Genomic DNA, 23627 nt, shown 5'->3' with positions numbered 1-23627 from the left:
TTCTTTGTCTAAATTGATATGTAATGATATTAAATTTAACTATTTAATGGAAGTTTTATAATTATTATTTGTTTTCCTCATTTTATATAAATTCTACTCTATTAGTAATAAATTTCTTAATATTTTCTGTTTTGTTTTTGGCAAGATTTTGTGCTTTTAGTTGATTTCCTAAAGAAATTTTTTACGTTTTTTTTTAGATTTAGCAAATTTAATATAAAATTTTTAATAAAAATTATAATTTTTTGTATTTTTTTTGTTTATCATAAACTTACATTATTACAGGAATGCTTACAGGATATCACTAACCTCTTAAATATACTACATATATGTTATACTACAAATATGTCAATTTTATTTCAATTATTTTTAAAACATAGTGTTGTTTTATTACTTATTTTTAAAATGTTTTCTTTTTTTAATTTATTTATTTAACTTTATAAGATTTTATTTACAATTATAGGAAGTTGAAAAATAAAAATAGAATTTGTAAATAATAACATAAAACAAATTTATGTACACTCATGCAACTCGAAATGATATCGATAAAATAAATTAAACGAATGAATTATTTCACATAAATATCGTTAATAGCTAACTCTACAATAGGAAATTATAAAATTTAAATTTTTTTTAAAGCTTTCTAAAAACTGTCGATAACAGCTTATCGATAGCAAAATTTTCTATAGCCAGTTTTCGAAGTTATCGATAACATTACATTTTTCTGTTGTAAATAGCGAAATTTTAATTAAATAACTGCAAAAATTTTCTAAAAAAAATCTGGCAGTTATCGATAACTGAATAAATTTCTATAGAAAATCTGGCAGTTATCGATAACACCAACAATTTTCTAAGAAAATCTGACAGTTATCGAAGAAAGCTAAATTTTCTAGAGAAAAATTTCAGTTATCGATAACAGGACAAATTTTCTATACAAAACTGGCAGTTATCGATAACTGCAAAAAATGTCTATATAAAATCTATTAGTTATCGATAATTGCAAAACTTTGCCATAGAAAATCTATCAGTTATCGATAACAGCAAAAATTTTCTAAAGAAAATTTTCTTTAGAAACAGCAAAAATGTTCTAGAGAAAATATTTCATATATCGATAACAGGAACAATTTTCCATAGAAAATCTGTCAGTTATCGATAACAACAAAATTTTCTATTGAAAATCTGGCAGTTATCGAAAAAAGCTAAATTTTCTATAACTGCAAAAATTTTCTATAGAAAATTTATCAGTTATCGATAACTGCAAAAATTTTCTATAGAAAATTTATCAGTTATCGATAACTGCAAAAATTTTCTAGAAAATTTATCAGTTATCGATAACTGCAAAAATTGTCTATAGAAAATTTATCAGTTATCGATAACTGCAAAAATTTTCTATAAAAAATCGATCAGTTATCGATAAATGCAAACATTTTTGTATAGAAAATATATCAGTTATCGATAACTGCAAAAATTTTCTATAGAAAATCTATCAGTTATCGATAACTGCAAAAATATTCTATAGAAAATCTATTAGTTATCGATAACTGCAAAAATTTTCTATACAAAATCTGGCAGTTATCGATAATTGCAAAAAATGTCTGCAGAAAATCTATCAGTTATAAAGAACTGTAAAAATTGTCCAAGAAAATCAATCAGTTATCGATAATTGCAAATTTATCTATAGAAAATCTATCCGTTATCGATAACAGCAAATATTTTCTAAAGAAAATCTGGCAGTTATTGATAACGACAAAGATTTTCTATAGAAAATCTGGCAGTTATCGATAACAGCAAAATTTTCTATAGAAAATATTTCAGTTACTGAATACAGCAAAAACTGTTCAAAGCAAATCTATCAGTTATCGATAACTCCAAAAATTTTCTATAGAAAATCCATCAGTTATCGATTCCAGAAAAATTTTCTAGAGAAAATATTTCAGTTATCGATAACAGCAAAAATTTTATACAGAAAAAGTTCAGTTATCGATAACAGCAAACATTTTTTAAAGAAAATCTGGCAGCTATCGATAATGTAATACATTTTTTAAAGAAAATCTTGCAGCTGTCGCTAACATCAAAATTTGTTTAAAGAAAATCTGGCAGTTATCGATAACTGCAAAAAATTTCTATAGATAATCAGGCAGTTATCGTTAACAGCTAACATTTATTAATGAAAATCTGGCAGCTATCAATAACAGCAAAACTTGTTTAAAGAAAATCAGGCGGCTATCGACAACAGCAAAATTTTTCAACAAAAAATCTGAAATTTTTTGTAAAAAATCGATAACTGCACAAATTTTTTATCAGTTATCGATAAAAGCAACACTTTTTAGAGCAAATATTTAAGTCATGGATAACAGCAACATTTTCAAGAGAAAATATTTCAGTTATCGATAACTGCAAACATTTTCAATAGACAATTTGACAGTTATCGATAACAGAACAATTTTCCATAGATTATTTGTCAGTTATCGTTAACAGAAACGTTTACTATAGAAAATCTCTCAGTTATTCGAAAATTTTCTATAAAAAATCTGTCCATTATCGATAACTACGAAAATGTTTCAGAGAAAATCTGGAAGTTATCGATAACAAGAAAATATTCTATAGAAAATATTTTACTTATCCAGAACTGCAAAATTGTGTAAATAAAATATGTAAGTTATCGATAAATACAAAAAATCTTATAGTTATCCAAAAATTTCTTGTTTCTATCATTTATCGATAGAAAATCTTTTAGTTTTATAGCTAATTTTAAATTATCGCTTTTATTTATTTTTTGATAATTTTTTTCTTTGAGTGTATTCTACAGTCGTAACTTTGTTATATACAAATTTTGCAAAAAAAAAAAATAAAAAAAAATTATAATAACAATTACAATAATAAAATATTAATTAGGTATATTAAAATAATAAAAATAAAAACAAATTGAATATGATTAAAATAAAAAAACAAAGTTTGGCAGAAATTAGACAAATGGGCCAGAAACATAATCAGTTTTACCACAACACAAAACTATGCAACTGAATTGAAAACATAAGCAGCCTAAAAATAGGCTACATTTCACAAAAATTTCATAATTTTGTAGAAAAACTCTGTTGGTCATAACCAATTGTCAAAATTCAATTAAAATCTACATGAATATGTATGTTTTAATAATAAAACTAATTAATTATATCATTTAGTTTTTAATAATTTTCAAAATTATTAAAACTTAAGCCTAATTGTTTTTTTAAATCTTACAAGCTAAATTAACAACTTATAAATGTAATATGTATTTATAGAAAAAAGTTTTTGTGCTTAAATTTCTTGTATTGTTATGTCTTATTTTACAACAGTCATTTATAATGTCTTTTTTTACTTTCCTCCTTCAATTTCATTTCCATTTTTAAATATTGCACATGTTGAAAGTTTTTCTTCTTTGTCAACTAAATATCTTTCTTTTTTTCTTTTGTCTGCTGTTGCTTTTGCTTTAACTTCAACAAACTTAAATTAATTTTAATTCTAATTTTCATAATTTTTAACTATTCTTTGCTATTTCCAATGCTTGTAGTACGACAGTGAGGTTGGTATGAATTGGGTGCCATTCCCAAAAAAATAACCTCACAATTTCGAGGGATCGTAGTTTTCCAAACGCCAGTGTTGTCGCAAACGATTGCGATTGCACTCTTCCATAAGGACCTTGTCCCGTTTCTCACTGATGGCCAAACATTTGTCGGAAGATCCATGGCGTATCTGTTTGGTTTCACTGTTGAATGTCCAGAACTGTAAAAAATAAAGTGATTGAAATGATTATTAAAACAAAAGTAAACTCTAATATTAGAAATATTATTTAAAGGTCTACCCTAATTGCAGCGGAAATAACGTCCTTATATTGTTTATATTGCTTTGAAGGGTTTGCTTTAAGAAACCATCTAACATTTTGCTCGTTTTGCACAACAAGATAAAAGCTTTTTTACCATTAATAACAAAATATTTAACGTTTTTTTTTAGAATGAAAGTTTGTTTTTAACCAGAATTCCTACAAATTGTTGTTAAAGCATTCTTGACAAGTCTCGCACAGGAAACATTTCTTAGAATCTTAAAAGCCATTATTATTTTCCACAATAATTTTAATTCTTTCACAGAACACTTGAACAAAATTCCTCTTTATCTGGTGGCTATAAAAAATGTAAGTAAAACAAAAAAGGATGTGTTTCCGATGGATTTGAGTATGAGCGTTTTACAAATGCTGTTAAAATGTATAAAGGAAAATAAATTTTAATCTACTGGCATTAGAATTGTTCCTTATATGTTTGGTAAAAACATGTGCTGCTAAAAAGTGGAATGATTGAAACACTTTGCTGTTTTAGCCCTAAAGTTGGGAACTGTGTTTTCGAAGGAAAAACTTGATTTTTTTCTCCGTTTCTATAAATTTGTTATGTTAGAATATTTGTTACTATGTTATGCTCATTAATATTTCCAACTAGATATAAATAACGAAAGTTTATTGGAATATAATGATGTTATTACAATTTCTGTCGACTTTTTTTTTACAAAAATGCTTGGAATATGATGAAGTTATTAAAATGTTCTTGTTTGCTCAACTCAAATCAAATGTTATTATACCCTACACCACCATATTGGCGAGGGTATAATGCGTTTGTGCGGATGTTTGTAACGCCCAAAAATTTTAGTCTAACACCCACCTTAAAGTATACCGATCGACTTAAATTCACTTTCTGAGTCGATTAAACGATGTCCGTCCGTCCGTCTGGTTGGCTGGCTGGCTGTCCATGTAAACCTTGTGCGCGGAGTACAGGTCGCACTTTTGAAGATATTTCGATCAAATTTAGTAGATATTATTTTTTCGGCCCAAGGACCAAGCCTATTGAAACTGGCTGAAATCGGTCCATTATTTCACCTAGCCCCCATACAAATGTTCTTCCGAAATTGGACTTTATCGGTCATAAATGTTTAATTTATAAATGTATCTCCACGAATTGCTCTCCAAATAAGTTTTATATTTACAAAATTCATGTCACCAAATTTTGTTACGATCGGTCCATAATTAGTCATAGCTCCCATAGAGACCCGCTTCTAAAAATGTTGGCATACACACAAAATTCAACATAGTTAACTTTCATATAGTCATAAATCACACGACCTAATTTCATGGTGATCGGTCCATAATTCGTCATAGCCCCCATATAAGGCCCACTTCCGAAAATCACTCAAAAATATAAATTATTGAAATTTTAAAAGAAAAATGATTTTGCTCTTTTAATTAGTGTAGGGTATTATTTGACCGACCATATTTTCTTACTTGTTTTATTTATTTCTCAATATATTGATCAACCTTCCAATAAGACATGAATAATAGCAGATGTATGAGTAATATTTAATTAATTAATAATAAGTATACGTACAGTGGATTATGTAGAAATACAAATCAAAGTTGGATTACGTGACGTATGAGTAATAATTAATAATTAAATATTAAGTATACATAATTCAAGCATTATTTTAATTTTTTAACGCTTTACAGAAACTATTTTGGTTTTCAAATTGAGATTATACTTTTAGGGCATCCAAATTATGTTTAATAATTTTTTTCTTAAAACATAACGAAATACTTTGTATTTGTGTTGAAAGTAAATCCTGGGATCTATCGAAAGGATTGTCAGAATAAACTCAAATTGTAACCGCTAAAATCTGTACAAATGCTTGGAAATTGCATTGCATTCTTCTAGTAGTTTCATGAATTACACAGGGCAACAAAATCGAAAAAAAATTAGAGGCTTTTTAAACCACTACACAATTTTGATGTATTGTGGTTCCAGTAGTACAAATAAGGTCCAAATTTTAAATTCTATGGAGAGTTTTTTTTAAAAAAAAAGTTTAAATAAAATTGTGAATTTTTGTTAGACGTTTCTCCACATAATTACTGATAACTCAAAAGCGGTAAGTCCGATATTATTAAAATAAACTTAGAAAAGTTTAGATTTACATAACCTTTAATCCCTTTATATATTGCGTTTCAATTGGCTCAGTAGTTTCGGAGTTATAATAACAAATTCAAGCAAAAAATATATTTTGTAAGTGAAAATAGAATATTTTTTTGTTTTAAAAACATCATGAAAAATCGAAAACGACACAAATTGGTCAGGTATATTGCTTTATCACAAGGCCACATTTAATAGCAATAAAATGAGATATCGGCCATAAAAATCGATTGATTATTTTCGAATTTAATAACAACTAAGTAAATTCGCTCATTTTCACAAAAATTTTACTTTTTTGTTTGATATACATAAAATTGAGTAGTTGGGGTTCATATTTCGGTTGATTGAATTTTGAAAACATTTTCTCCATGCTATTTACAAATTTTCACATATATATTGCGTTTTAATCGGCTCAGTAGTTTCGGAGTTATAATAACAAATTCAAGAAAAAAAATTTATTTTTTATGTCAAAATATTAAATTTTTTTGTTTTAAAAAATACATGAAAAATCGAAAATGGCAGAAATTGTTTAGATTTATTGCTTTATCGTAAAGCTGCATGTAATAGTAACAAAACGATGTTTCGACCATAAAAATCTATTGATTCTTTTCGAATGTATTCACAATTAAGTGAATTCGCTCATTTTCAAAAACTTTTACTTTTTTGTTTGATATACATAAGATTGAGTAGTTAGCGTTCATCTGTCGATTGATTGCATTTTAAAAACATTTTCTCCATGCTATTTACAAATTTTCACATATATATTGCGTTTTAATCGGCTCAGTAGTTTCGGAGTTATAATAACAAATTCAAGTAAAAAATATATTTTTTATGTGAAAATAGAATATTTTTTGTTATAAACAAATTCATGAAAAATCGAAAACGGTAGAAATTGTTCAGATTTATTGCTTCATCACAAAGCTGCATGTAATAGTAACAAAACGAGGTTTCGAGCATAAAAATCTATTGATTCTTTTCGAATTTATTCACATTTAAGTGAATTCGCTCATTTTCACAAAATTTAACTTTTTGGTTTGATATGCATAAAATTGAGTAGTTAGTGTTCTTTTTTCGATTGATTGAATTTTGAAAACATTTTCTCCATGCTATTTACAAATTTTCACATATATATTGCGTTTTAATCGGCTCAGTAGTTTCGAAGTTCATGAAAATTCGAAAACGACAGAAATTTAGCAGGTATATTTATCACAAAGCTACATATAATAGCAACAAAATGAGATATCGCTCATAAAAATCAATTGATTATTTTCGAATTTATTCACAATTAAGTGATTTCGCTTATTTTCACAAAAAATTATGACACGATTTATCAAATCTATATAGTGGTTAGTCAAGACTTTTTTTGCTGTTGATCTGTGTTATGTAACGGACAAAACTAGAATGTTATATTTCCACAATGAGAATGAGCAGCTTTAATGTCAATATCAACAGCTTTAAAAGTTAATGTTGTCATACCTATAAACAATGTTAATCACAGAGTGTTATCAACATTGTTGATAAGTAGAACTTTGTACTGATGAAAATGTTTCAATCAAAAATGTTGATGTTGCTGATAATATCCATATCTTTAAACAATAACAACCTTTTATAAAGAAAATTGTTGATGCTATATTTCAAATAGAAAATTGCTGATAATAGCAACACTTTGTATTAATATTCGTAAATGATATAAACAATTTTTGATGCTATTGATAGTAGCAACATTTTATGTATAAAATTGATAATTTTATTGATAATTGCAATATTTACAAATAGATCATACCAGCGTTTACTATGAAATGTTCGGATGATATCAAGAACGTGTTGGTTTAAAAATTATTTCAGCATTTTATGAAAAAGCTACTTGTGTTACTAATAAAAATTTAATTTTCTTGGGAAAACTCTATAGCATTTTCCATAGAAATTATGTGCAGATTTATTTCAAAAACAGTAAATAACGATGAAAAAAATATGTTTTACTTTGTAAAACAATGAAAATTCCAGGCAGCATTTATCTTAAGTGATTTAAATCAAAATTACAAAATGTTTATGAATTTTGTAATAAAACAAAAAAGCACATCAACTCATATGGAGGCATACGAGTATGTAAATGAAACTTTACATTAACAGAAATATAACACAAACATATTTAAATGTACCCTGCTGGTTCAGGGAACTAGTTCGCATGAAGAAAGGGCTCGGCGGAAAGAGATTTGAATCCAAGGATGAAATCAGCTCACAAACAAATAGTTCGAAAAAATTTTGAATCCTATAGAGGACATTCCGTTAAATACTATGTGGTATAAATTGCGTGCTATATAGACAATTGCTACTTTAACAGCTGCAGGGTATACAATTGTGCAAATATGTATAAATTATATGTGTATCTGTGTTTTTGCAACACATGAACGTGTCTATTATCATTGTTAATGGTTTAGAAAATCACTGTCATGAACAGTAGTAGTCTAAAAACAGCTCCCTACCCTACCCAAAAATTATATAGAAACGTACAGCCAGAAATATGAAATTAATTTTTACTTCTTTACACACATTAATTGTTCCAACATAAATAACGAGCTGAAGGCAAAAGGACCCTACAACACATTTCAAGTATAAGTATGTACGACAGAGCTTAAGTGTAAAAAGGGGGAATAGATATATTAGAGTCTTACCTGATTTCCTTTGGAGCCATGGCAAGGATAGAGCATAACATCATGTCCTGCATAATCGAGACAAGCCTCATCTCGGCGTATTTCACCAGCTTTGCTCAGCATCCAGTACTAAAGGGATGATGTACGTTACAGAAGTGGCAACAAACCAAAGTCAGTCAAACGTACAGGAAAATGTTGTTGTTGTAGTATTAACATGTTGTAGACATTGTTGTTGTGTGTTACAGGAAAATGTAATAATTTTCAAAAAAACACACACACAAACAAAACCAACATGAACATGACGACGCACACACATAATAATGCAAATTTAAGCATTTGGGTTTGGTATTAAAAATGGGAAAAAAAACAGAGATTTTATTAATAAAAATGTTACAAAAAAAAATTATATTTAATAATGCAAGAAAATCATTTAATAAAAATGTTTCATGGTGTAGTAATATTCTATTCTATTTCCGGCGTACTTAAGGTAATGGCTGTGGAAAGTAATTTTTTAATTCTTTTGCTCAACAATATAATTTTATGCAAATCCTTAAACAAGACTTTAATAGGGAGTGGTATTAAAAAGAAACCAGCAAATAATAATATTTAAAAAGGGAATAAAAAGCATGAATTGTTAAAAAAGACTTGGCTTTAAAAATGACAGCTTATTTAAATATAAATTCTTAAAAATATTTTTTTAATAATAAACTGTAATTTAAGCTTTAAAATATTTAAAAAAGCCACCTTATTAAAACATTTGCTGGGTTGTATTGTATACTCAAACTTAAAAAGTAATCAAAAATGTATAGCCTACTTTTAGGCGCTACATTTAAATTAAGCCGTAATCTCGCAAAAAGTATTAAGTATTATTACACCATTAACATTTTAATTTAATAAATACTTAAATAATAATTAAATACGCCAAATATATATATATAGTTTATTTATATTATATCTGCTTATAGAAATATATTATTTTTAGCCACAAACTCCGTTATAATTGTAAATTTTGCTTTTTTTTCCTCTTTGTTTCATTCACAAACCAAAATTATTTAATTAACAGCGTGCCGCAATTTTGCAATAATTATCAGTTGGTTAACAAAAAAATAAAAAAACTCCAGTTTAAATAAATATTTGCAGCTCTAATTACCAACATACCAGCATTAAACAGCCTGAACCAAGCTAAAAATGCATTGTAATTAAATGGAATTTATGTTTAAAATAAAATTAATTGTAAAGGATTGTATTTTTTAAATTATTTGCAAAAAAAAAAAAAAATAAAATAAATTTAATAAACACCTGGCATAAGGGGTAAAAAAATAAAAAAGTAAGAGTGTTAAATTCATAATATTCCCCCTACCAATATTATAAGGACCCAGAATAGAAAGAGTTTTCTAATGGGTACTTGAGAACTTTGTTAGTTGATAGCAACGTTCCGTGTGATTCGTTCATTTTACGATGTGGTTCATTTCTGGATGAATGGGTAAATCAGCAAATAAAATTATTGAATTTGGGATGATACTAATTCACATGAATCCAACAGCTTCCAATGCGTTCCGGAAAAGTCACTGATCGGTTCTTGGGCTGCCGGCGTCCATATCGGTGCCCGAAGATAGATATAGCCCTTCATAGTTGACTGATTTTCAGTTTTCAAAAAAACAGACCATTTTTAGGTAATTTGGTTCGTTTTCAGATACAATATATCGAAAACTATGTAAAGGATCGTCATTATTTTTGATAGAAAAAAAGAATAAAAAAACTTGTACTGCTTGCTTTGTATTTTTCCAGGTAAATCGATTTTTTTTTCAATATTTCTCAACTTTGATGGAAAATAAAAAATAACTATCAATTTCTATATTTTCCATATTTTCAAAATAAGTTCTTTGATTATTCCTTTGCCGAATGTAAAAATTGCTGCCCAATTTTTTTAGCTAGAGGTAAAATTTTGAAAAAAGACATGTTTCCAAACGATATTTGCCAACTATACATTTTTTCAAATTTGATGGAAAATAAAAAACTTTGAATTTCTATATTTTCAAAATAAGTTCTTTGATTATTCGAATGCAAAAATTTCTAAAAATGATGAATTTTCAAAAAAAAAAAAATTTTTAATCTTTTCTAGAATAATTTTAAATCATAAAAACCTATAAAAAGAAACATAACAAATCAAAAATTTTAAAAAATATTTTATCGTCGTTGCACAGTGGTATGAGAAAAAAAAAAGATCGTCTGTTCAGTCCGATTTGAATGAACAGACGAAGTGTTGTCGAGTTTAAGTTGGGAATTTTGACCGCACGGGCCCACCGGGGGTGCGGCCAGGGTTCCCCATTGTAAAGGCTATGTTCAATTTTTAAAACGATCCTATTTCTTCGGCTGTGTTCCCTCGTCGAGCACTACAAAAAACCTCGTCGTAGCTATCAATTATCTCTTATAACTTAGGAGATATTCGCATTTGAAAATTAAATTTTCATCATTTTTACCCAACCTACTCCAGTTTTTTGATAACAGCGGATCCAAATATAACCCGATTTTCTCCATTTTTCTTTTGTTGGACTTACAATAAATTTATGTATGAAATGTAGAAAGAATTGTTTAAAAATCATGACTGAGTCCAAAGTTACATGCATTTATATTTTAAAAATTTTAAAAAGGCGATTTTTCGCTATTGTTTTGGGAAAAAAAATAGCGAAAGTGCTCGACGAGAAGATTCTATATATGTGATCGTTTTGAAATCGGAACACAGCCGAAGAAATAGGATCGCTTTAAAAATTGAACATACCCGAGGTGTCCTACTTTGGGGAATCCTGGCCGCACCCCCGGTGGTCTCATGCGGTCAAAATTCAAGACTTGAACTCCGCTACACTTCGTCTGTGCGCACGTCAAATTTCATTCAAATCGGACTAAGGGTTTAGAAGTTACAGATTTATTTCCCTCTTTTTTTTCTCATACCACTGTGCGTTGGTCAGATCATCACCGCCAACGGCATGTGCTATAGGACTACGATTACCAACTTCTTTTGGCCTGAGTTGAATGATATGGACATCAATGACATGTGGTTTCAACAGTAAGCCGCTACAAGAGTGATTTGTGGGCATTGTCATCATACGTAGAGGTGATGTAAACTGGCCACCAAGATCATGCAATTTTACCCCGTCTGACATTTTCTCATAATCAAATAATAGCGGCTCTCAACTCCACATTCAGCCTGATTTAGGCGCCGGAGTCATGGAAAATTTTACATTTCTGATTCCCGGATTTTGATGATGTGTGTAATTTTTTAGGTCATCGAAATATAATCATATACGGAGAGTAAAGTCATGCTCTTTTTTTAAGTTTTTTGTGATTTTGATCTTGAAGATGAAGTTCTTTTGATTTCATATATATTGTTTATTTATTCTTTATGACAAGGGCTACAACTTTGCCTCAGAGAGTAAATTAAAATTCCGAACTGTTTGCAAGATATGAGCCTGAGAAAATGTTCTCTTTTTTGCAAAAATTACACCGAGGCCCCAAATCTTAGGGGGTCCATAAAAAAAGTGCATGACTTTTTGCGGTTCCTTTTTTTGGTCTTTTATCACGGTGTACATATATGGTTATATTTTTTCGTGTTGCACTGTGTATCTAACATTTACTTTGTTTTGTTTAAATTTAAAGATAGGAAGCGTGCTAAATGAAATACTCTTTATTATTAATTTTTTTGCTAATATACAACTGATTTTCCAAAATTATGTAGGTCGAAAGTGGCCCTTATATGGGAGCTATGTATATCCAATTCTAGAACGATCTTCATATAATTAGCTTCGGGCATTTTTGTGTACATGAGGATTATTGAAGTCGAATTTCAAACTGATTACGATATTTATAAGAGATTTATGGGTACTCAAGTGATTTTAGGAAGTGGACTTATTATGGGGACTATTGTCAAATATGGACCGAACCGAACAAAATTTCGTTTCTGGATTTATTTTTATACGGAACTTATTTTTGATGAATTATGTATGAATAGATCATCTATAGCCAATAGACATGTATATACCAAAAAGCCATATTTCGGCATGAAATTTGTGTTGGGGCTGGTAGAACAGATTTTCACCATTTTCAACAGAGCATGTCTTTTTAACATATATATAATGTATGGCAAACTTCATGGTATTATCTGCAGTATACTTTAATATATTGTAACATGATTGGAAAAATTTCAACTTTTTTAGAAGTTCTCTCACATCCTTTCCTCAAAGAACATTTGTTGAACATTTTATCTCCCTACTTCCTTTCCTCGAAGTCCTATCGTGTTTTAAATTGTCTTAGTATTTTATAAGAACCCAGAATATATTGCTATGTTCCAAAAGGAATGACAAAACCAATATACCATCTTTTAGGTGGTGAGCATAAAAACAGTAAATACTTGTGTTTACAAGGATCAAATAAATTTTTACAAGCAAAAAATTATTCTTCAATTACAAGTTATTTTGAACACATGTATGTTTTTTTTGTGATAAATACTCGCCTGAAAAATATAACTGAATAAAAATGTTTTAAGCGGAAAATAATTACAACAGAGAAATAAATGGGAATCTGTTATAGAGGCTATGAGGCATTTGCAAATCAATACATTCGTTGAAAAAGTCTTTAAATACAGGTGCATTGAAGACACTCTACAATGAGTATTTCCATAGCCTTGGAAGCTTTATATCAACACCCTGCTAGAAGCCATGGAGAAAACATGTTGAATGACTAACGCTTTTGAAGACAATTTAATGGTCACAGCTAAGGGCAAAGATCCAAAAATATGGTTACGAATTTGCACTAGCAATTTGAATTTAACGGTCGGTATCAAGTGCCGGCAATATTCATCGTGTTTATAAACATTTCCATCAGTAGAAGCTTCTAATTATCAACAATGTTGATAACAAGCTGTTATTAGAAATTGAACATTCTGGTTTTGTCCGTTGGATAATTCATGAAACTTCTAGAAGATGATGAAGATGCGGTTGTTAGCATTGTTTGAAAGTATGGTAATGCTGAATTTTTAAGCTGCGAACATTAACATCGAAAGCTCTAGAATTCGAATATATGTAGTAGTTGTCCGTTAAGATCACTGTAGAAGGTTCACGAAAGATGGCGTGCGTATAAACAAAGGTTGCAGTAGTCAATGAGTTTTTTATAAGCGCTATTAGAGTTAACATCAACTGTCTTATACATTATAAAGGGTGTCTGTATTTCTGCGAATTTATAAACGTATATAACACAGAGTGACTATTTAAATTGCTGTTGTAGATTTTAAATAAATAAAGAGTTAAAGTTACAACTTTAGACTACTAAACGGCTTTTATATTCAATCAAAAGTATTCGGTTTATTTAAAGGAAATAAACCACCGTTTTTAAAAGGTAAAAACGTAACAATATTCTTGGAATTTTTGGAATCTGCTCTAAAATTATTATCAGAATACCACTTTATTAATTAGGATCAAAGAAGTGTCATTAACATCATTCGACAATGCCAGACATTTGGGTTATACGATTTTTTTTATCTAAATGGTGATTAGTGTTGGAGAACAATAATCACTAAAGCAAGTTCGAACCTTTTTTTTTAAATGTGGCATTTATGATAAAAGGTTGGCAAAGCAACCCAATGAGACTTAATAAAACGAAAGCATGGAGATATGGGAACTATGATCATGTAAAGATATTTGGTGTGACTTCAGTGTGTATCTTCCTGTTCACTGAATATGAAAATGGTATCCATCTTCCCGAAAATGTCAAACAAATATTCACTAATCGATCAAGATCATATTAAAAGGTCAGATGTTGAATTTGAGACTGTCCCCTAGACAGCCAGATTACGGTAGATTATAGAAAATCTGTCATTAGATCACTACAGCATATGTAGATCACTTCGAAAATTAACCAAAGAATGATGGGTGTCTCTAGAGGATATAGCGAGACATTCATAGGTTAACATTTGATGAGTTCTTGGACATGGAAAAATTTAAGGAAACTGCACATCAGATGCACTTGCGATTGCTGGCAATTTCAATAAATTCACGTGACATTCCACTCTTGAGAGGTAAACAACTAATTTCGCACAAAATTCTTCTCATTGCCAAGGAAAGAGAGAAGGAAGAGATATAAAAATCTGGCCTATTATTAATACTACACACAGAAAACAGAATCGTAATAGCAACCGAATTTGTTGCCAATCGAATGATTTGGTCTTAGTGACCAAATTTTACATTTGTGGCTACAAAATTTTAGAAATGGTAACAAAAGTTTAGTTGCTTCAATCAAAATTATTCTTTATCCACTGATTTTCTGTTGCTAGAACCGAAAAAATCTATGGATGCAACCGAATCATACGATTGACAACAAATTCGGTTGCTATTACGATTCTGTATTCTCTGTGTACTAATCCATTACTGGACTTCTAGATGCGCAACATCAAAGACTGATAATCCCTTACACAGACTTCTGTCATTGTTCGGCATTTGAGGACTTCAGCTATTTAATATTTCGTCAACAAATACTTATTGGAAAATCTGTTTCTCTAATGATCATTTAAGTGATATTCACATCTTCCTTAGAACACTAGGATGGCTGGAGAACGACGCACAGTACTTTGTTCTCACATAATGTATCGATCACTCCTGATCGTAGGACGATATGATGGAAGTTGTGAAGACGGTCAATAAAAATACGGCAAATGGAGCGATAGAAGTTGACAATATACCACCCAAGCTGATTCTACCACCCAACTGTTGCTTCAGTCGTCTACCATTTTTATTATAAATAAGTTGCAACAGACAATACCAACTTAGAGAGCCCAATGGGCAAGCATGGATTAGGGCGGCTGACAAATGGAGAATTGGAGACTGCTAAACAAGCCATAGTTTGGAAACCGCAGGTCAGTCGACGTTTTCTAGGACCAACCATCACACACATGGAGACGTCTAATTGAAACTGAAATATCCCATCTACAGCTGCATTGGAATGAAATAAACATAGTGCATTAAATCGAACTTTTTGGAATAATATTGCAGGAGTAGAAGGAACAAATATACATATATGGGGGATTTCATGACAAGTGAACCAATTTTTGAAATCGTTATCTTCCGATCGAAATGTAATTTGCACTCAGGCTAGTCTTATCAATTCAGACACAATTTTTCAACAAGATCGGTAGAGAACTCTCTAAATTAGATGGGGTCAAAATTTGACATTTTGGCCAAACAGAAGTTTTTTCTCATCCATGTAACTTATTATAGTGGGGAGGGTATTATGCGTTTGTGCAGATGTTTGTAACGCCCAAAAATATTAGTCTAACACCCACCTTAAAGTATACCGATCGACTTAGAATCACTTTCTGAGTCGATTAAACTATGTCCGTCCGTCTGGCTGGCTGGCTGGTTGGCTGTCCATGTAAACCTTGTGAGCATAGTACAGGTCACAATTTTGAAGATATTTCTATAAAATTCGGTACATATATTTTTTTCGGCCAAAGGACGAAGTCTATTGAAACTGCCTGAAATCGGTCCATTATTTCACCTAGCCCCCATACAAATGTCCTCCCGAAATTGGACTTTATCGGTCATAATTGTTTAATTTATACATGTATCTACACAAAATTCGCTCCAAATAAGTTTTATATATACAAAATTCATGTCAACAAATTTTGTTACGATCGCTCCATAATTAGTCATAGCTCCCATATAGAACCGCTTCCGAAAATCACTTTAACGTTCATAAATCGCTTAAAAATGTTGGTATACACACAAAATTCAACATAGTAAACATTCATATAGACATAAATCACACGACCTAATTTCATGGTGATCGGTCCATAATTGGTCATAGCCTCCATATAAGGCCCACTTCCGAAAATCACTCAAAAATATAAATTATTGAAATTTTAAAAGAAAAATGTTTTTGCTCTTTTACTTAGTGTAGAGTATCGTATGGTCGGTCTTGACCGACCATACTTTCTTACTTGTTATACATATATATAGCTATTTCTTCAATCTCTCGAAAAAAATTTCTTTTTTTTTTCTTTTTTTCAAAATCGACCTTTGTTCCTTAAAATAAAAATTATTTCTATGAATGAAATCCCTTATATATTTATTCAGCTAACTATTATTTTTCAAATTATTAGTAGTTCTTTAAGATTGGAAAATTTGTTAAAAATATGCATTTTAAAGAATGAAATATTATTAAATTAAATTTTAGTAAAAAATAAAATTCAACTAAAATAATTTTCTCAATGATTTGCACATATTTAAAAAATTTGAATTACTAAATTTCAATATAAAACTTATTTAAAATTCCTCATAAATAAACGAAATTATTATTTTCACACCAATTGTTGGTGTCGCTGTATATTTTATAATGTTTATGATATTAAAAGTTAGCATACTTTTAGGTTTTACACATTTCATTGAATTGTAAATAGTTATGTTGAAAATAAAACCTAAAGGCATAATAAATTCAATTAAATTTTATTTACGGGTACATATAAATAATTAAAAACAAATTTCTGGCTATTTGAATTTAAATAAAAGAGTTTAAAATTGAAATTGTGTAATATTTATAAATATAACCTAAATGTATGCTTAACATTTTATTATATTTTAACTCTAAACCAATTTATAACTTTATTTATTTATTAAAAAAAATCAAATATTTTCAATTAAATCTTATTTTGCCTTTAAAAATGCTTTTAAACATATTATAGCATTTTATATATATTTTTTTAAAATTCTCAACCTTTTTTTGTGGTTTTAAATTCCAAACTATCCAACCAAATATATGTACATGTGAACAAAAACTAACCCTGCCACGCAAAAAACTTTAACCCAAATGTATATGCTCCTCATACATGTTTTTAATTGAAAATAATTTGAAAATTAATTCCTAAATCCCTAAAGGTATTCCATGAATTTTTATTCATTCTATGCATTTTTATATTCATTTTGGTTTGCAAGCAAAATATGCAAATATTTTATGGCCAAAACTAAACAAAACTAAAAAAATATAAATAAATAAATGCAAGCAGTAGTAAATATTTTATATAGGAAACTCTTTCTTGTTTTCATATGTACTTCAAAAATTATATTTTTTTATTTTTAGTTAAAATATTTTGTTATAGGATTTTAGTGAGGGTGCAAATATGATTTTTTCTATTGGTTTTTATTAAAAAATATATATTTTTAAATAAAACCTAATGGCATATACACTTTAATGGTATTGTTTTGTATGTATACCAGCATTGAACTATTGTTCGTTAACACAAAGGCATTTTATTTTAATAGTTTAGCCAAGTTTCGTATTTCTTTTTTTTATTTAATTCAATAAATCTATTGAATTTTTAACGTATCATGCATAAATTCTGTTAACTCGCTAAATCAAATTAGTCAATAGTACAATGAGTTTTACATAAAGTTTAATGGGGTTTACAGGCAAAGTTGGTATAGTTTTAATATTCTTGTTATCAATAGGATGGCATCGTATTCGATTAGTATTTCAAAAATTGCAGCAACTCTTTATTTATTTAAATTAACACAATAATTTAAATAGTCACACTCCTTTAATACACTGACTAACGGCATCTTTATATTTATAGTGCCACCTTCTAGAAATTTCATGAATTATCCATCGGACAAACCAGAATGTTCTATTTCTAATAACAGCTTGTTATACACATTGTTTATAAGTAAAAGTTTCTACTGATGGAAATGTTTATAAACATGATGAATGTTGCAAGCAGCCGTTACAGACAATTCGCTATTTCGTAACAATATATCTAGTGAAATAGACAGCAATTGTCACTAATGTCTGATTACATATTGAATAATTTGATACGTATATATGTTCTCTTTGTAGTACAGAGAGAAATCAAATAATTACTTCATACATCCCAGGTAATCTATCGTGAAGTCAGTTGTCACTTAAGTGTCTCTAGGTAATCTATAGTGTAGTCACTTTAAAAGTTTTTTGTTTTGTTTCTTTTGAGAGTAATTCGTAGAAACTGTTTTTATACAAATTGTGTACATATAAGTTTATTTTCTTTTTGCTTAAGTACACTGACATCCCATGTAACCTAGTATAAAGTCAATTGAATCATTTATTTCAAAAACCAGTCAAGTAACAAAATATCCAAAATTTAGTTATTGGGCGATTATTACTTTGTAAAGCTAAATGCATCGTTTAATGCAAAAAAAAAAAATAATTTTTTTTATAGTTAAGCAAATCCGAGAAATCCGTGATTAGTGCAGTCAAGTGACAGTGCTTGATTAGCCCTAATCTATTTTTTTTTTCATAAATGTTGTAAAATTTACACTCAAAGTACATGCTTGTAAACATATAAAATTTTCTGAAAATGAGCGAATTCACTTAATTCTGAATAAATTCGAAAATAATCCATCGATTTTTATGACCGATATCACATTTTGTTGCTATTATATGTGGCTTTTCGATAAAGTGATAAATCTAAACAATTTCAGTCGTTTTCGATTTTTCATGAGTTTTTTAAACAAAAAAAAATATATTTTCACGTAAAAAATATATTTTTTGCTTCAATTTGTTATTATAACTCGGAAACTACTGAGCCGATTGAAATGCAATATATATGTAAAAATTTGCAAATATCATGGGGAAAATTCTTTCAAAATTCAGTTAATCGAAAGAAGAACATTAACTACTCAATTTTATGTATATCAAACAAAAAAATAAAATTTTGTGAAAATGAGCGAATTCACTTAATTGTGAATGAATTCGAAAATAATCCATCGATTTTTATCATCGATATCACATTTGGCTTTGCGATTAAGCAGTAAATCTGAGCAATTTCAGCCGTTTTCGATTTTTCATGAATTTTTTAAAACAAAAAAAATTATATTTTCACATAAAAAATTTATTTTTTGCTTTAATTTGTTATTATAACATCGAAACTACTGAGCCAATTGAAACGTAATATATATGGGAAAATTTGTACATATCATGGGGAAAACGATTTCAAAATTCAATCATTCGAAAGAAGAACATTAACTACTCAATTTTATGTATATCAAGCAAAAAACTAAAATTTTGTGAAAATGAGCGAATTCACTTAATTGTGAATAAATTCGAAAATAATCCATCGATATTTATGATCCATATCTCATTTTGTTCCTATTACATGTGGCTTTGCGCTGTATTAATAAATCTGAACAAATTTTGCCGTTTTCGATTTTTCATGAATTTTTTAAAACAAAAAAAATTATATTTTCATATAAAAAATATATTTTTTGCTTCAATTTGTTATTATAACTCCGAAACTACTAAAGCCATTGAAACTCAATATATGCTATGATATGTTTCATTTCAGCTTTTCTAAGTTTACTTTAATAATATCGGACTAACCGTTTTTGAGTAATCATTAATTATGTTGAGAAACATCTAAAAAATTTTACTTAAATTTTTTTTTTAAAAAAAACCTCTCCATAGAATTAAAAATTTGGACCATATTTATACTACTGGCACCACAATACATCAAAATTGTGTATTCGTTTAAAAAGCCTCTACATTTTTTTGCCCAGTGTAATTTGTTGCTTGACTGGTTTTGGAAATAAACGATGCAATTGTCACTATATAGTCTTTATGTAACATAGAGTGTAGTCACTTTAAACGATTATTTTGTCTAATGGGTGGTCCGATAGATTAGACGATAGTGTGTTGGACTAACCATCTGGCGGTTGCAGGTTCGATTCCCGCCAGAGACTCTGGGTGTATCTGCAGACAAAGCAAAACGCGTCGCAGTTTGTGTTTGTTTAAAAAAAAGTTATTTTTCCCACCTCTATTGAGAAGTTGTCTGAGAAAGGGTTGTTTGCAAGCAATCGGTTACACTGTGTGTAATTTTTTGAGTCATGGAAATATAACAATATACGGATACCACTACGTCATAAAAGTCCAAAAAATAGACCCGTGTCTCCCAGTTTTTCCCAAAGTCATGCACTTTTTTGTTATGGGCCCCCAAAGATTTGGGGCCTCGATGTCATTTTTGCAAAAAAGTGGCCAAATTCTCAGGCTCATAACTTGCAAACAGTTCCGAATTTTGATTTACTATCTGAGGCAAAGTTGTAGAAAGTGTCATAAAGAACAAAAACTGTGAACATATAAAATCAAAAAACTTCATCTTCAAGATCAAAATCGCGAAAAACTTAAAAAATCGATTTTTTTTTACCTTTTTTCTCTTGTTCAGGCCCATAGGTAGCAAACCGCTCAAAATTCAAAAAGCTACAAAAATGTACCTAAGATCTCAATAAACAACTTTTTAGAACATAAGAACTTCTGAAATTATTATAAACTAAAGCATACTTTTAGGCAGCTTTAAAAAAAATGTATTTGGAATTGTTTTCAAGATATGAGCCTAAGAAAATTATCATTTTTTTTGGCAAAAATTACACCGAGTCCCCAAATATTTGGGGTCCATAAAAAAGTGCATGATTTTGGGCAAAACTGAGAGACACGGGTCTTTTTTTTTGGTCTTTTATCATGTACTAGTTCCGTATATGGTTATGTTTCCATGACTCAAAGAATTACACACAGTATTAGCAGTTCAACCCATAATTTCGTAATATAAAGTATTTTCTGACGCCTAAATTCTTTAGTAAAATATTTAAAGCCTTAACATTTTGACATGAATATTAATTATTACAATAATTTCTAAACGATTGATTGTTTTCTGTGTAAATATAAATCTAAACGCCTAAAACTATGCTATTCACTTTATTATGATGAAATCCACGCAAGTATGCTACGGTTTTCAAATATGTATGTAGTTAATTAATGAAATATGTAGTTAAGCTGTGCAAAGCCCTAAAATAATGGCCTGGTTATTAATAATAGCAAATAATGCCTACATAAATTAAAGCTTATTATTGTTCATAAAGTGTTTTTTGACTTTGTAGCTATGTGCACATAATTAAATCCCTATAAGTATGCCATTGTTTTCGATTATTTCAATTGTACAACGAATTCATAAAATAAACTTTAAACTATTGGTGCTGCTGCTGGCAATTCAACCAAAACCATACATTTAACTTTTTAACTATTAAATATATTTCAAGTGGAAACCAAAACAGTAACAATGAAAATAAAAAAACTATAAATAAAAATTAGTTTTAGAAAACATGAACACAAAGATAATTTGTGGTTTTGAGGATGGGGCTTTTAATTAAATTAAAATAAACTCATAGCAACCAACCAATTATTAAATAAATAAATACATAATAAATGAAGCATTTAAAGCGTTAAAATTATATTAAACTTTTTTAAAAGGAAAAAAAAAACAAACCCATAACAACAAATTATAAAGACTTAAAGCAAAACAAATACCTGATTTCCACCCTGACCGTGACATTTATAAGGATCAACGGCGCCTTGCATGTCGTCCGGTTTGGCGGCTGAATCTAGACACATATCGGTCTCGATATTGGCAATCTGTAATTGTTGTTGGTTTTACACGAATTTTACACAATGTAATGTATGTTTTTGAGTTTTGTATTTTTGTTTTTTTTTTGTTAAGTTTAGATAAAAAAAAAGAAAAGGAAGAAAAGAAATTCTATATAAAAAACTATAAAGTATTTTGAAAAGAAAACTAAAAGTAAAGACACAATTAAATTAATAGAGCATGCCTGAGGCGGAGGAATAGGAGGTATACCAAAAATATATTATAACAATGCATTAGCTGATGTGGTGAGGAGGAACCCATAACCAGTTTTTGTTTTATTGTTGGGGAGCTGTTTGAGTTTTATATTCTAAATATTAAAAAACAATTTTGGTGTTTTTTTTTTTTTTGTTGTCAACGAAAATATTTTTTGTAACGGAGCTTGTGGCGGTCGCTGTTGTGTTATTTTATTACAAACCTGATTTCCACCTTGATTGTGACAGGGATACAAGCCCACCTTCTTTTTCAAATCTTTTTTACGTGCCGGTGAATCCAAACATGTGCGACCGCCAGCACCTAAATTTCTTATCTGTGTTTGTTTTTGTTGGCATAAAAATATATATAAAAATAATTAAATTTAGTTTTTAGTTAAAAGGTTAGTTTAGTTAAATATAAGTAAGTATATCTGTAAGTAAATATTAAAGCAGGGTTGAAAACCAATTTTTATGTTTTTGTCGTTTAAAGTGTTTAAATTTTTAGCGTGGTAGTAAGTAGTAGTAATAGTGGGTAGGAAGGTCAGTTGAATGGTTAGCTTGAGCTTGTTAAAGCAATTTATTGTTTTTGTTTTGTTGCATTCCAACAAATACATAAAAGAAATTTGTAATAGAATACTTACCTCGCCATAGGCGACAGATTCTCCTGGTATGAAAAGTTCTGGATAGACATTGTCTAAATACCATTTAAAACTTTTGCAACCCAAACGATCGCTAAAGAAAAAAAAAACAAAGATTCGTTAGAAAATAATGGAAAACTTTGTAAAATTTGTTAGAAAGAGTTAAATAAATAAACCAACATTAACACTAGCAATACGAAAAGTATGCAACAATTGTTTAAAACTATTTCTCAATGAATGGTAATTTCTTTTTTTTATTGATTAAGCAAAAATTTCATGCTAACATTTCTCAAGTAAAATTAAACATATCCAAAGTAAATTTACGTTATTTAAATATTTTAAAATTCAATTTTACATGATAAAAATATTTTCAAAGAAAATTTTACATGATGTAATTATTTTAGAAGTAAATTTTACATGATGTAAATATTTTAAAAGTCAACTTTACATGATGTAAATATTTCTTAAGTAAATTTTACATGATGTCAATATATTCAAAGTAAATTTTACATGATGTAAATATTTCCAATGTAAATTTTACATGATGTAAAAATTTCGAAAATAAATTTTACATGCTGTAAACAATTCTATACTAAATTTTACATGATGAAAATATTTGCAAAGTAAATTTTACATGATGTAAATAATTCGTAAGTAAATTTTACATGATGTAAATAATTCCAAAGTAA

General features: G+C 28.7%; 1 protein-coding gene across 2 annotated transcripts in view; it reads right to left on the bottom strand.

Moving 5' to 3' along the window:
- Positions 1-3166: 3166 nt before the first annotated feature.
- LOC135961589 (putative polypeptide N-acetylgalactosaminyltransferase 9) overlaps positions 3167-23627 on the bottom strand; it is a 237321-nt gene continuing 216860 nt past the window's right edge. The window contains exons 9-12 of one of the 2 annotated variants that reach the window (XM_065513108.1): positions 22942-23032; positions 22525-22635; positions 8651-8758; positions 3167-3759 (exon numbers count right to left, since the gene is read on the bottom strand). In XM_065513108.1, the coding sequence (XP_065369180.1) occupies positions 3598-3759; positions 8651-8758; positions 22525-22635; positions 22942-23032 (472 nt within the window). In that variant the 3' untranslated portion in view covers positions 3167-3597. Of the gene's footprint in view, positions 3760-8650; positions 8759-21994; positions 22100-22524; positions 22636-22941; positions 23033-23627 lie in introns of both variants that reach the window. The other variant, XM_065513109.1, reaches the window with a different exon arrangement.

This window comes from Calliphora vicina, chromosome 5, assembly GCF_958450345.1.
Source record: "Calliphora vicina chromosome 5, idCalVici1.1, whole genome shotgun sequence".
NCBI lineage: Eukaryota > Metazoa > Arthropoda > Insecta > Diptera > Calliphoridae > Calliphora > Calliphora vicina.
This window is presented reverse-complemented; position numbering and strand designations above follow the sequence as displayed.